The 14,389-nt window shown below is 44.9% G+C and overlaps 1 protein-coding gene across 1 annotated transcript in view; it reads left to right on the top strand.

Annotated features, from left to right (window-relative positions):
- Window positions 1-313: 313 nt before the first annotated feature.
- LOC112077524 (type II inositol 3,4-bisphosphate 4-phosphatase-like) overlaps window positions 314-14,389 on the top strand; it is a gene marked incomplete at its 5' end in the record, with an annotated part of 43,615 nt that continues 29,539 nt past the window's right edge. Inside the window, 4 exon segments of the mRNA XM_070441731.1 lie at window positions 314-447; window positions 7,046-7,229; window positions 7,300-7,426; window positions 11,456-11,534. Of these exon segments, the coding sequence (XP_070297832.1) occupies window positions 314-447; window positions 7,046-7,229; window positions 7,300-7,426; window positions 11,456-11,534 (524 nt within the window).

Here is a 14,389-nt window from a genome sequence, read left to right as displayed (position 1 = left end):
AGCTGACCTCCACCGCACTAAACCACCACACTGGAGGATTCACACACACACACACACACACACACACACACATCATCACCACCTCTCCTCAGTCCACACTACTGTCAGACCTCATTACGCGTTCCAAACAAAACCTTGTATGACTATTTTCCTGCGTCACAATTTTCCACCTTCCTTCTGAGGAAACAAAGTTGATATAAGTCTCATGTTTGTCTTTTTCTCAAACCCTCCCCTCCTTCTTGACCCCCCTTCATTTCTCCATCCATTCCTCTCTACTTGGTGTACTGTACAACACAGTTCCCACTAACYCCAGGCGGGACTCCTTCTTGCCTTCCCAGATGCGTTCTATGACGTGATCACGGTGGGGGCTCCAGCGGCCCACTTCCAGGGCTTTAARGGCGGAGGGCTACAGCGGCTACTGAGCAGACATGAGGCAGAGAAGAAGAGGTGAGACAGCCTCATTATACWACACAYAGCATGCAGCAGAGACRGGGCTGCCTTGGAAAATAGATTCATACCCAAATGCAACCCTCCTGGTTAAATAAAGCATTCAAGTGTCTTTGTCCAAAAGGCACCATATTCCATGWACAGTWTAGTGCACTAATTTTGGCCTGAGTATAGGGTGCCATTTTGGATTGGCCCACTTTAGGGTGGARAGGTATAGTATAGAGGATACTAACAGAGAAGGATGGATGTAAGTCTGTCTCTGACTGGTTTTCATGTAAGGCTTGTTCTGCTAACGACAGGTGAATGTAGCAGGGCCAGCATTGGTAGTGACARATTAATTTGGTCCTGACATCAGGATTTGATTTGTGCAAGTAGGGCTAGGCTACGCAGTACTGTTAGTGACAGCTGAGCTGGGAGGTTTGACTCAATTGGGATCTGCTCTGTTTGCCACTGACAGCAATATTTGACTGGAGGGGCATAGGCCCTAATGCCGATGAGACTGTTGACTGACTCAGGCTTTTTGTATTTACTCACCGGCTTCTCTCTCTGTGCSGTGGCCATTTTGGATCTTCCAGGTCCCTTCGCAATAACCCTGAGTCGTCCCTATTGACACTCCGAGAGACTGTGATTGAATTGTGTCTGTTTGATTCAATTACCTAGCGCCCATCGCGGACTGTGGCTGTGTGCATGATGTAGAGTCTCTCTCTCTGACGGAGAAGACATGTCTAATTAGTATGTTCTCATCGAGCGGGGCCGTCACAGGCCTGACAAAACACCGGAGTGTTGAATGGTGATCTATCTGTCTGTCTCCTATAGGCCCGATGGGGGTAAATGTGATGTAGGTGAACTGAGAACAGTGACAGTACAGTAACAGTCCCAACCAACATCCCCCATAGCTATTCATAAAGCGTCTCATAGTAAGAAGTGCTGATCTAGGATCAGGCTCCCCCGTCCATTTCATCGTATTCAATATTATGTAAAATGCTAAACTGATCCTAGATCAGCACTCCCACTCTGAGACGTTTTAAGAATACAGCTTGGCCTGGGTCGTTAATCAAGATGGCCGCCTTAATGTCCTCCGTCTGAGATCAGCGTTTTGTATCTTGTCGACGTTTGCCCTTCCCATGCTGTAAGATGGAGGGGGTTGTCATGGGTTCAGCGTGTGGCCACTTGAGTGATGCCTGAGGAAATGAGAGGTGATTTTCCCAAAGCTTCTCTGTCGAGTGCCGAGTCATTACGGACCATGTCAGAGCCAATTAGTTACACAAGTTTAGAGCGCAACAAAGAAGAGGAGATGGAGAGAAAGAAAGAGAGAAAAGAAGAATGAAACCGAGAGAAAAGAAGTTTGAAGAAAAATAAGTTGAGCATTTTTTTTTTATATGAACTGCACAAGCGAATTTGCCCAGTAGTCAACGCTATTCTGCTAGCATACACTACGATAAGAGTTAGCAATTTTGGAAAGAGAGAGTCCACTGAAGTAAAATCAATTGCTTTGAAAGAGAGATTAGACTGGGCAAGGAAGGACTCCCCAGGGATACTTTTTTGTCTCATATTTAACTTAGCTAACTGTAGCTTATATTTTCCAATTTTCCGCCTGGCTAACCGTGGAACGGCCAACTGCCAGCCCATCTCATGTCTGACCCAGAACTCAGTCATTTTGTCAGTCATTTCCCTAAAATGGGATTTCATGCTCCTCTCAATCGTTATCTTGGATTTGCTTCTATTTGCCTCGTTGGCATTTTAATGGAGTTGCATGTTTTCTTTCAATTGGGGAAAATCAATTTCCGTGACTTAATTTGCATGTTAGCACGGGTGGACATTTTTATTTTGACTCGAGCGTATCTGCCAAGAGGTGCTCTTCAATCGCTGTTGAAGACCGTGTTTTGTGTTTGGAAATAAATATAAATGAAGTCATGTTATGAAAGTAGATAGCGAGGTTAGGGGGAGAAGGAGGAGAGAGAGGATGAGAGAGAAGAGAAGAGGGTGGAGAGAAGAGAGAGGGTGGAGAGAAGAGAGAGGGAGGGAGAGAAGAGGAGAAGGGGGAGAAGAAGAGAGAGGGGGGAGAGAAGAGAGAGAGGGAGAGAAGAGGAGAGGGGAGAGAAGAGAGAGGGAGAGGGACGGGGAGAGGAGAGAGCAGGATGGAGGGAGAAGGGGGGGAGAGTGGGTAGGGAAGAAGAGGGGATAGAAGAGGAGTGTGCGAAAGAGAGGGAGGCGAGAGAGGGAGAGGGGAGAGGGAGAGAGACGGGATGGAGCCTCGGCGTTGTACTTACAGTATGCAACGCACAGAGCCAGCGATATCTTCTTAGTATGGGCCTTGAAAGGAAGTTAAATGAACAGCTGCACTTCGGGCCCTTCAGTATCCTACAAGTATTTACATACAGGGCAGGTGCTTTTAGCCTTCATTAATGCCTTCCACCCAAATGGCTGTTTGAAAAGTCTCCTCTCTCTTTTTTTCTTCTTTTTTAATTGAACCCTGTAGACGTTGCGGACTATCTCTTCTTTAACAAGCCCTCTCTTAATCATTCAGCTTTTTGTACAGTGATCAGAGATGCTTACTGGCTGGAGCCCAGGTTTATAATGTGCATCATCAGGATCTGTAACGAGGAACGCTGCTGAGCTGAGGTTGAAGCACTTCTTGTTTTTATACAGTTATCTCTCTCGTTCTCCCTCCCATCTGTGTGTGTGTGGTGGTGTGTGTGGGGGGGGGGGGGGCAGTTGTGTGTGGTTGGGTGCAAGCTGTGCTGTGTCGCTCTTCGCTGTACGCACTGCCGTGTGTCTGACCTTTATTGTTGTGGGGCCCGGTCTGCTCCGCAACACTGCTTAATGGTCATTTTGGGGTGTGGAGGGGAGCAGCAGTCACAGCAGGGACAGTTTGGTTCAGGCTACAGTACATACACCTAATAGAGTCCTCTGGGATGGCAAGGTAAACTCTGTCCAACTAAAGTGTGTGTGTGTTGTTATTCCCAGGCAGTTAGTTAAACTTTTGGTTTCAAAGAGAGGCAGTTTTTTTTTATTTTTATTTAACCAGGTAGGCCAGTTGAGAACAAGTCTCATTTACAACTGCGCCCTGGCAAGATAAGCAAAGCAGTGCGACACAAACAACAACACAGAGTTACACATGGATAACAACGTACAGTCAATAACACAATAGAAAATCATATAACAGTGTGTCAAATGTAGTAAGATTAGGGAGGTAAGGCAATAAATAGGCCTAGCGGTGAAATACTTACAATTTAGCATAACACTGGAGTGATAGATGTGCAGATGATGATGTGCAAGTAGAGATACTGGGGTGCAAAGGAGCAAAATAAGTTGCGTATTAGAACCAGTAGGGAACTGATTAACACTATCTTGTTCAAACACAGGCTGTTCTGGCATCAGGCTGTGTGTCTGTGTGATGAAGGGCAGTAGCCCTGGTCAGATGGAAGAACTGTGCATTTCATTTCATATTTCTATGCTCCTGTCCTCCTATATGATAGTGTGGGTTTTGGCAGTAGCCTGGTCAGATCTACAGTAAGGACTGGTCTGAAATCAGTGCCTAGTCCGTGAGAGAGTGGCTGTTGGTCCTGTCTGATTGAGAAACACTTCTAAGATCAGTTGCTATCCAGCACTGTCTACGCAGACTGGGCTTTGGGAACCAGACCTGAGGAACCAATGGACACAATCTTGTTCAAACACAGGCTGTTCTGGCATCAGTATGGTGCAGGCTGTATGTCTGTTTGATGGGAGAGGACTTTTACAGTGGCCCTATTAACTGGTCTGCGATCAGTTGCATTCCAGCCTTGTCTCTATGACGGAGTGGGTTTTGGCAATGGCATTGGTCTGGTCAGGTCCACGCTGGTCTAGGATCAGTTGCTATCCATGTCTCTCACTTATGACAGAGTGGGCTTTGGCAGTACAGACTGGTCTAGGATCAGTTGCCTTCCAGTGCCAGGCCTGTCTGTATCTCATGCCAGAGTGTGTTTTTTTGGCCGCGGGAGTTGTGGGCCTCAGTCCTGCCGTCTTCCGATGCATGTGTCTGCTCCTGCTGGCTGTCAACAGCAGGCCTGGAAGCTCTTCATTAATTTCCTTCCCCACTATTAATTAGCCATGAGCCGGAGCTTAATTAGAGAAGAGAGGCTGCTTCTTCTTCTTCTCTTCTCCTCCTTTTTCTCTTTCCCTCTTCCTCTCATTATGTCATAACCAATTCCCATTGATCATTTAGGAACATCAAGGGAGGACGCTTTGCTAGACAGCTTACTATTTGCTAGTTTTGATATTCCTCCTAATAGGTAGGTCTAGAGTGGGTGAGTGGATGCTCCAGGGCGGAGAGCGGGTGTGGGATAGCTAGCCACTAGGGAGGCTGTGTCTGGGGGAGAGTTGGTCGATAAAGACCCCCCCACCACCTCCTGGGAGGTTCTCTCAGATATAAGATAATCTGCAGAGTAATAACGTGTATACAAACATGTATTTTACATTTAACTAGCTAGCTTGTGCTCTCAGCAAATTGCCAGTAAACGCAAGAAACACAGCCAAAATCCTTTATTCTTGATTAAACACCTAACAACAAATTCCTCCACCGTTGTAAACAAGGATTCCAGGTCGGGTGTCCATTTTTAAGCTTTTTCCCTTAACAAGCAGGGTTTCTGTTCCCTTCACTGTGCTTGTCGGCAGCCATCTTGGCTTGGTGGAAGCTAGCTAGCTTTTGGACTGACAGGCCATCCTGATGAGGAATTTATGGTTTCCCTCCAATAACCAGGTCCGATATAGGTCAATGCTCTCCTGTGGCATCAGGCGGTAGGGACCATGTGTAAACATGATTATCCACTGCACAGGATACCTAATGGCTGGATTTGTACTTATGAGTCAACAGTGTTGTTATGCAGCTGGAATTAGCTTATGAGTCTCTGTCTCCCTCTCACTCACTCACTCAGACAAGACTCACTCAGACTCAGTGTTCTGTTTTATTCATCTACTCTCCATTTGTACCCTCCTGCATAATGTGGTAATAAGAACTCCAACTCAAAGAGAATGGCCAAGTTTAACGAAATGACTTACGTAATTATCATTCAAACAAATGTTGGCTCTTTTCCTAGTATTCCTCTAGCAACTTCCCTAGTATTGACTATAGGCTATCTGTAGAGATGGGATACGATGGTACTGATCTCATAAAGGCCGAAGTCTGATTGTCTTTGGGCTGCAGCGGTGGCTGCCATCTCCAGAGAACTCATTAGCCGTAATGACAAGGCCAGGGTTTGTTAGCGCTAACCAATCGGATGCTACATTGGCAGCAGCTAGCTAGCCCCCAGTACCCCTGAAGTAATAAAGGTCTCCAGGTTTGGCGCTGTACTGATGAAGCAGGTAGGGGATGTGTCATAAAGATTGCTTTGAGGACCCTTCTACACGCTCTCCTCGTTCTCAGACATTCAACGTCTTTCCAGTCTTCAGTCAATTATGCCTTGGGATCTGGCTCCAGGGTCTGGCCTACATACAGGCTGTTCAGAGCTGAATCTAAACTAGCTGGGAGGGTTGACTGCCTCAAATCACTGCCTCGTTAARGCACGCGCTTGGTCTGATGGCAGGAAATCACTGTGGAGAACTCAATGAAAGTCATTGAAACTTTACTTGAGGTGAACGTTTGATTGGGACTGATGTGCCCTGAATCTATGAACTGACAAAACACGTTTCATCTGAGGGTGAAACGCTTCCCTAAAAATGAAAAAAAAAAGTATTAAATATTCAGAATTTTCATCTGGCTGCAGATATTAATTAGGTGGTTTTAGATTGAAGCGTTGGAAAGCATTGATCTATGATACAGTTTCAGGCAACTAGAGCAACATCTTACTTACTGTATTCAGACTATACCACACACTGTATTGTGGCAGTAATGAATCCAACTAGAAAATGTTTACCAGTGGACTGTTTGTGATTACCCTATTATCTAGACTACAAACCGATCCATAGTCATCACCGTTCTAAATGGACACAATAATTGTATGTGGAATGTATACGTTCTGCTTACTAATGACGTATAGGAACATGTCATGGTTTGGCTATTGATTGGAGGCAGAATGAGCTGAAATGAATCTGTTCCTGCAGGTGGTTTGCAATATGCCTGGACATTGGTTACTCTGTGGGCGCGTCATTGATTTAATCTAAATAACTCCCAGGCTCAGGTTCTGTCTACAGATCATTGATCCATCTCCTTCGTTTCTCACTTCTCGCTCTCTCCGGTCAATTAGAAGAGTCAAATATAGTTCTATGGTGAACTTGTCTGAGTATGTAAAATAGTTGAATATGTTTAGCACTGCTGAAACTAGCTGGATTCATACAGTCAAATTTAACGCATGCAATAAATGGTAAAACCTGAGTTTTTACAATGTTTCTTATTTTATCAATTTTTATCTACACTGCTGTTTACAATCCTCTAAAATCTCTGATCTGTCTCGTCGTCTGTCTGTCTGTCTGTCTGTCGTCTCTCTCGTCTGTCTGTCTGTCTGTCTGTCGTCGTCTGTCGTCTGTCTGTCTGTCTGTCGTCTGCTGTCGTCTCTCTGTCTCTCTCTCTCTGTCTCTGTCTGTCTCTGTCGTCTCTCTCTCTGTCTCTCCATCACCTCTTCAGTTTCAGCACAGCATACCAGTGCATCTACTACTCCCCAGAGCACACAGCCAAGGCCCAGGAGGTGTTGCACAGTGTGGGCCATCTCCAACCTCTCATCTCGGGCCTGGCAGACCAGCTGCTCCAGGCCGCCCAGCAGCACTCCATGGCTGGGCTGAGGGAGGCACTCAAGACCCTGGCTGGAAAGGTGAGTAGGCCTCTACACACACAAACAACCACCTACCAGCTCTTTCCTTGTTCCTTTCCCCACCATTTAGCTCCAAGCCTGGGGTGGGATGCTGCTTAGTGCCCTGCCTGGATCTCTGCCACACAGGTCTCCACCACCACCACAACTACCCCCTCTGTCCATGTTCCTTTCCCCCACGATGGAGCTCAAAGGCACAGGTAGAAGTGCTATGCTTAACTTGTCTGTGTCTGTACCCCCCCCCCCCCCCCCCCGGGTGCAGGAATGGTGCTGGGCTGAATGCCACCATCTGGATGTGTGTAGCACCACAGGGAAGCTCATTTTAGAGCTCTTCCCTCCTGCTGTGCTAGTGTGTAATCAGGCAAGGTGAAGCCTGGTAGGTGAAGCCTAGGAGGTGAAACTGGAAGGTGAAGCCTGGTAGGTGAGCTACCAGGGGATTAAAACTGGAGCTATTGTAGAAAAACTCCTTTACAGTGACTCTGAGTGTGAACATGTGTTTGCCTCAGAGATGATTGTTTATACTGTTTTTTGCTGAATATATTTGGCTGGCAGCAAGTGTATTTTAATGACCTGAAGTTGCCCTTCAAGCGTACTGTCACCTACTACAAAACATCTGCCGTGAAGACATCTAGCTCTAGGGTTAAACACATCCCAAACACACACACACACCTCTCGTCATACCCACTGTCCATAACTCATCATTAAAACGCCAAAGCCGACAAAAGTGAGTTGCGAGTCGACGAGTGCAGAGTTTATGGACAAGACACTTGTGTTTTATCCATGTAATTATGAATTACATCTGGTGCTGTCAGATTTGCAATCTGCTGCAGTGAGTGAGTGAGAGATTGTTTTTGCCACAGTGGAGTAGAGCCCAATCAGACAGCTTAATTGGTACATTTTCTCTCTGTCACCGCTTCCCCTCATCCTTGATTAGACACGCAGGCGGCCTGGTCAGCACCGGCCCTGCTCCTCTGATTGGAACTTCCAACGTTGTGTGTCTCTGTCTCGGTTYTTGGGTGTGTGTGTGTGGTGGGCGGAGTGAGGGAGGCTTGTGGTAGGGTGTGTATGAGGAAAGATATAGTTGGATGGGGAGATTGATTGATGGTTGTCCGTTGGATAGTTGGATAYTTGTTCATGTCATATGCATGAGTAGTCTGTCATACAATGTGTGTTTGCACATTTGCTTATAGGGCTGTGTTGTGTTCACACTAAGTAGCTCATCTATCATCTATTGATTTAAAAAAAATTTAAAATACATTTTTTATTTCACCTTTATTTAACCGGGTAGGCCAGTTGAGAACAAGTTCTCATTTACAACTGTGACCTGGCCAAGATGACGCAAAGCAGTGCGACACAAACAACAACACATTGATAATCCATAGTCCGCCTAGYAACACCACACATTCAGCACACAATCTTCACCATATAATGTATGATCCTGGATCAATTAGGTGGTCTACCCATGGCATTTCCACGGAAACTCTCAAAACACACACTCACTCACACACACAGCCATGCTGGCTCCCTGGGTTGGTGTGTGTCCACTGTCCAGACAGATGGCTGTGGAGTTTCTGTCCATAGGGAGGGAGAGAGACAGACAGAGCCCTAATGAAAGCACAGAGAGGTTTGATCCACAGTCACGTTACTCACCAAGGACAGCTCCCACTGCAGTCGTCTCACACACAGAGACTTCTCCTCCAGAGAGTCTGGGAGTGAGATGAGCAGGTGGGGGAGAAGTTAGCTGGGACAACTGATTATTTCACCAATTTTCAGCTTGGATTCAAGGCTATGGAGGAGGGTTGTCACTGGGCCGGGTGGATGCTGTGACTCCCCTTAGGAAGGGATAGGGGGGGTTTAAAACAGAAAACCCACACTACGAAACAAAAAAAGATCTACACCGATCTACGGGTTCTCAGATGCTGTGTTATTACTGTACCTGCTGCTATTGGTGGTGATGATGATGATCAGTGAAAGAACGATGCATCAATTCATCTCCTGCCTTCTGGGAACTGATGCTTATATCCAAAAGCGCAGAACACCTATTATTATTATCTTCTATGCATTACTACAGTATAAGAGCATTGCCTATTTGAACAGAGAAACGTCCTGTGTTTAAATTACATTGGATACGGCGTACCTACCAGGCGTGCCTACCAGGCTGGGCTATGAGGTCATACACTCTCCCATCTATATCTAGAACTTTCCATTCAACATCTTTCTCCTCTCTGTACATGTTTCTCCTTTAATAAAGTGGAAGTACCAACATGCACTACCGGTCAAAAGATTTATAACACCTACTCATTTCAGGTTTTTCTTTATTTTTACTAATTTTTACATTGTAGAATAATAGTGAGAGACATCACAACATATGAAATAACACATATGGAATCATGTAGTACCAAAAAGTGTTAAAGAAATCTAAATATATTTTATTTCTTCAATATCCACCCTTTGCTTGACGCTTTGACACTCTTGGCATTCTCTCAACCAGCTTCATGACATAGTCCACATGGAATGCATTTCAATTAAAGAGGTGTGCCCCTCTAAAAGTTAATTTTGTTGGATTTCTTTCCTTCTTAATGCGTTTGAGCCAATCAGTTGTGTTGTGACAAGGTAGGGGTGGTATATAGAAATAGCCCTATTTGGGAAAAGACCAAGTCCATATTATGGCAAGAACAGCTCAAATAAGCAAGAGAAAGCGACAGTCCATCATTACTTTAAGACATGAAGGTCAGTCAATAAGGACATTGTCAAGAACTTTGAAAGTTTTCTTAAGTGCGTCGAAAACCATCAAGCGCTATGATGAAACTGGCTCTCATAAGGACCGCCACAGGAAAGGAAGACCAGAGTTAACGTCTGCTGTTGAGGGTAAGTTCATTAGAGTTACCAGCCTCAGAAATTTCAGCCCAAATAAATGCTTCACAAGAGTTCAAGTCAGACACATCTAAAAATCACTGTTCAGAGGAGACTGTGTGAATCAGGCCTTCATCGTCAATGCTACAAAGAACCCACTACTAAAGGACCCATGAGAAGAAGAGACTGCCTCGGCAGAACATGAGCAATGGACAATTCAAGAACCAACCGGTGGAATTTGTCGTTTGGTCTGGAGTCCAAATTGGAGATTTTTGGTTCCAACGCTGTGTCTTTGTGAGAGCGCGGTGTGGGTGAACGGATGATCTCCGCATGTTGTATATCCACGTCAACATGGAGGAGGAGGTGTTATGGTGTAGGGGTGCTTTGCTGTGACACTGTCTGTGATTTATTTAGAATTCAAGGCACACTTAACCAGCATGGCTACCACAGCATTTGCAGCGATACGCTATCCCATCTGGTTTGCGCTTAGTGGGACTATCATTTGTTTTTTCAAAGGACAATGACCAACACACGTCCAGGCTATGTAGAAGCTTTTTGACCAAGAAGGAGAGTGATGGAGTGCTGCATCAGATGACCTGGCCTCCACAAATTGCCCGACCTCAACCAAATCGAGATGGTTTGCGATGACGTTGGACCGCAGAGTGAAGGAAAAGCAGCCAACAAGTGCTCAGCATATGTGGGAACTCCTTCAAGACTGTTGGAAAAGGATCCAGGTGAAAGAAAGAAAAAACTCTTTGATGAGAGAGGTGTTCTAAAGCTTTTGACCGTCGTGTAGGTTGCAAAGGGGGGTATATTACTGGAAACTTTCTAGTGTATCAGTAACTACCAGACTTTTGGTAGCTTTCAAGGTTTGGGGGATCTATATCAGGTACTTCAGATTATGCAGGTGTCTGTAATTATCTCTGGCCTCTGTGTGGCCTTATCACATGTGAACATATATAAATAATAAGATTTTAATAAAATATATAAAATGACAAAGCATAAAACATTATCCTAAATATAACCATCACTTAGTGAATACATTGGTGTGGGTTTCAGCATGAAATATTCTTGATATATTTTTTATTTTTACTATGTCTGTGTCTTTGTTGTAATGTTTCGGTGCCAAACTGGTGGCAATTGTAAAAAAAAAAAAAGTCAATAGTAGGAGAGTTTGCAGAGTACAGACAACTCCTCTCATCCTCTTCAAATCAGCGGTGAGCGTGTAGCCTTGCAGTTTTTTTCATCTACTTTAGATCAAAGATACAGTATCACACATAAAAACACCCTCCAACCGTAAGCATTTCACTCTGACTTGCACTTTTCCTCAGTTGAGATCACAGATGTATTGAAGAACGCAATGTTTTTTCTCTCAGGGGATTTCCGGTCCTTAGATCTCCACGTAGGTGAAGGTGAGAACCAGAGTGAAGTGAAGTTCTCACGTGAGATTGAGAGGTGAGCAACAGTAGAATAAGATACAAAGCGAATAGTTTAGAATGTGTTTCTTTTTCACCAGAGACAGTTTAAACCAAGTCCTGGATTAGAAACACATTCATCTGATATTGTACAGTGTGTTTAGTGGCTCTCTGTCTGAGAAACGACCTTAGAGTTTTTTCTGTCAGACGCAAACCCTTCAATGCACCACACAGCACAGTATAGACAATCCTCCCCTAAGAATGGTTCACAACTTTCAAATCTACCCGAAATGCAAACAACTGAAGAGAGAAAATAACCGGAAACGATCAACTATCTGAGTCATTGTGAGTTTATCCTATTGAATGTCATATTATCATGTACTATTAAGAATTCTTTCTGAGTCCGTGAGTTAGTCTACTTGAAGAACTTCGAGTCATGTGATTGTCTATGAATCAACTATCTGAGTCATGTGTGAGTTTAGTCTATTAGAAATATCAACTTCTGAGCATTTAGAGTTAGTCTATTAAATATCAAAACTACTGAAGTCTATTGTGAGTTAGTCTAAATAGGAATATCAACTATCTGAGTCATTTGAGTTAGTCTATTAGAATATCACTATCTAGAGGTCTTGTGGTTAGTCTATATGGAATATCAACTATCTGAGTCATTGTAGAGTTAGTCTAATTGGAAATATCAGCTATCTGAGTCATGTGAGTAGTATGATTCATGTCTAGGTCTATGAGTTAGCAATAGACAATCAGTCCTGAGTCATTGGAGTTAAGTCTATTTAAGAATATCAACATGCTGAGTCATTGTGAGTTAGTAACTATTAGAATATCAACTATCTGAGTCATTGGAGTTAGTCTATAGAATATCACTATGGCTGAGGTCATTGCTGAGTTTAGTCTAATGAATATCAGCTTTGAGTCCATTGGTGAGTTGTAGATCACTGAGTATGAAGTACGAATATCAACCTATCTGGTCATTTGTGAGTGTAGTCTATTAGAATTATTCAAACTAATCTGGAGTTCATTGTTAGTCTAATCTAATATAATAACAAATGGCTCTGGAATGGGCTTTGTCGCAGTCAAATAGCTGTCCCTTGACCCGCGAGGTATAAGAAGAGCATATGACAGAGTGTGAAATACCATGTTCTCTCACCATGCATTGATTCATCGTCACCTAGAAAAGCCAATAATAGCAAATGTTTCCATCGACTGCAAATGAACGTTGTGTGGAAGATAAGCACATTTCTTTTGAAGAGGTGATATTTGGCATTTTAAGTTCCGTTTGGTTTTTTGTGGGAGTTTTGATCCAAATGAGGTTGTTCGGCTTCCTATTACTGTGTGTAGTGTTGGTGTTTGGGAAGTGGTGTGGGGTTGGTTGTGTGGAAGTGTGTGGTTGGTTGTGGGAAGTGTGGGTGGGGTTGTGATGTTTTGGAAGTGTGCGGCGTCTGGGTTGTGTGGAAAGTGTGCGGGTTGGGTTGTGGGAAGTGTGTGGGGTTGGGTTGTGGGGAAAGTGTGTTGGTGTTTGGGTTGTGGGGAAGTGGTGTTGGTTGTGGAAGTGGTTGGGGAAGTGTGCGGGGTTGGTTGTGGGGTGCTGGTGTGGGGAAGGTGTCGGGGTTGGGTGTGGGTTGGTTGTGTGAAGTTGTGTGGGGTTGGGTTTAGTGGAAGTGTGTGGGGTTGGGGTGTGGGGAAAGTGTGCGGGGTTGGTTGTGGGTTGGCGTTGTGTGGAAGTGTGTGGGTTGGGTTGTGGGGAAGTGTGCGGAGTTGGGTTGTGTGGGAGTGTGTTGGTATGTGGGGAAGTTGTGGGTTGGGTGTGGGAAAGTGGGCGGGGTGGGTTGTGGCGGTGGGTTTGGGGAAGTGTTGTGGGGTTGGTTTGTGTGGAAAGTGTGTGGGTTGGTTGTGCGAGTTGTTGTGGGTTGGGTTGTGGGGAATGTGCGGGGTTGGTGTGGGGAAGTGTGTGGGGTTGGTTGTGGGGTGTGGGGAAGTGTGTGTGGGTTGGGTTGTGGGTTGTGGGGAGAAGTAGTTGTGGGGTTGTGGTTGTTGGTTGTGGGAAGTGTGTGGCATGCGTGCATGTTTGTGCGTGCGGATATCCGTGTGATAATAGTAATGTGAATTGCCACCAAAGGTTTAATCTACAAGTTCATGTATTTCAATCCAGAGTTATACCCTCTAAAATGATTAATTGACAGTTATAATGTAATCTAATACTGTATCATGATAGGCAAGATTAGTGAATGGAATGTAATTCCACTCTGAACTGTTTTTCACGACATGCATTTTCAACACCACAGCATAACCCAGTATGATAAAGGCCCTACAAGAAAGGCTGTCTGCCAAAACAGGCCTCTATGACTCCGGCTAGCAGGGTTTGTTTCTGTTCAAGGTTAATATACTTCATACAGATTGGTTCTTATCAGATCACTTCTGCAGATATAAGCTGAACAGAATCCCTGAAAACACAGAGGGCTTCCAGGTGGGCAAGCTACAGTTCTAGATAGATAGCCCTAAGGCACTAAGGCGCACTAAGGCCAACAACTAAGGCACTAAGGCCACTAAGGCCACTAAGGCCCTAAGGCCAACTAAGGGACAAAGACACCATTCATCATTCTCACACGTTTCCGTACAAGCCCTCCAACATCCAAAGTGCACCTAGCCTCTTCTCACCTTAGAATTCCTCTCTACCCTCTCACTCAGAGGGTGCACGATTTCCTCTCTAGCCCTCCTCACCTGCAGGAGAGGTACACAGATCCTCTCTTAACGCCTCTCACGTCAGAGAGGTGCACAAGATTCCTTCCTACCCTCTCTCACGCTCAGAGAGGTGCACAGATTCCTCTTACCCTCTCACCTCAGACGAGGTGCACAAGTTCTCTCTACCTCTCTCATCTCAAG

The sequence above is a fragment of the Salvelinus sp. IW2-2015 genome, unplaced genomic scaffold, assembly GCF_002910315.2.
Source record: "Salvelinus sp. IW2-2015 unplaced genomic scaffold, ASM291031v2 Un_scaffold4647, whole genome shotgun sequence".
In the NCBI taxonomy this organism is placed as follows: Eukaryota; Metazoa; Chordata; class Actinopteri; order Salmoniformes; family Salmonidae; genus Salvelinus; species Salvelinus sp. IW2-2015.
Note: the sequence above shows the minus strand (reverse complement) of the source record. Positions and strands in the feature narration are given on the sequence as shown.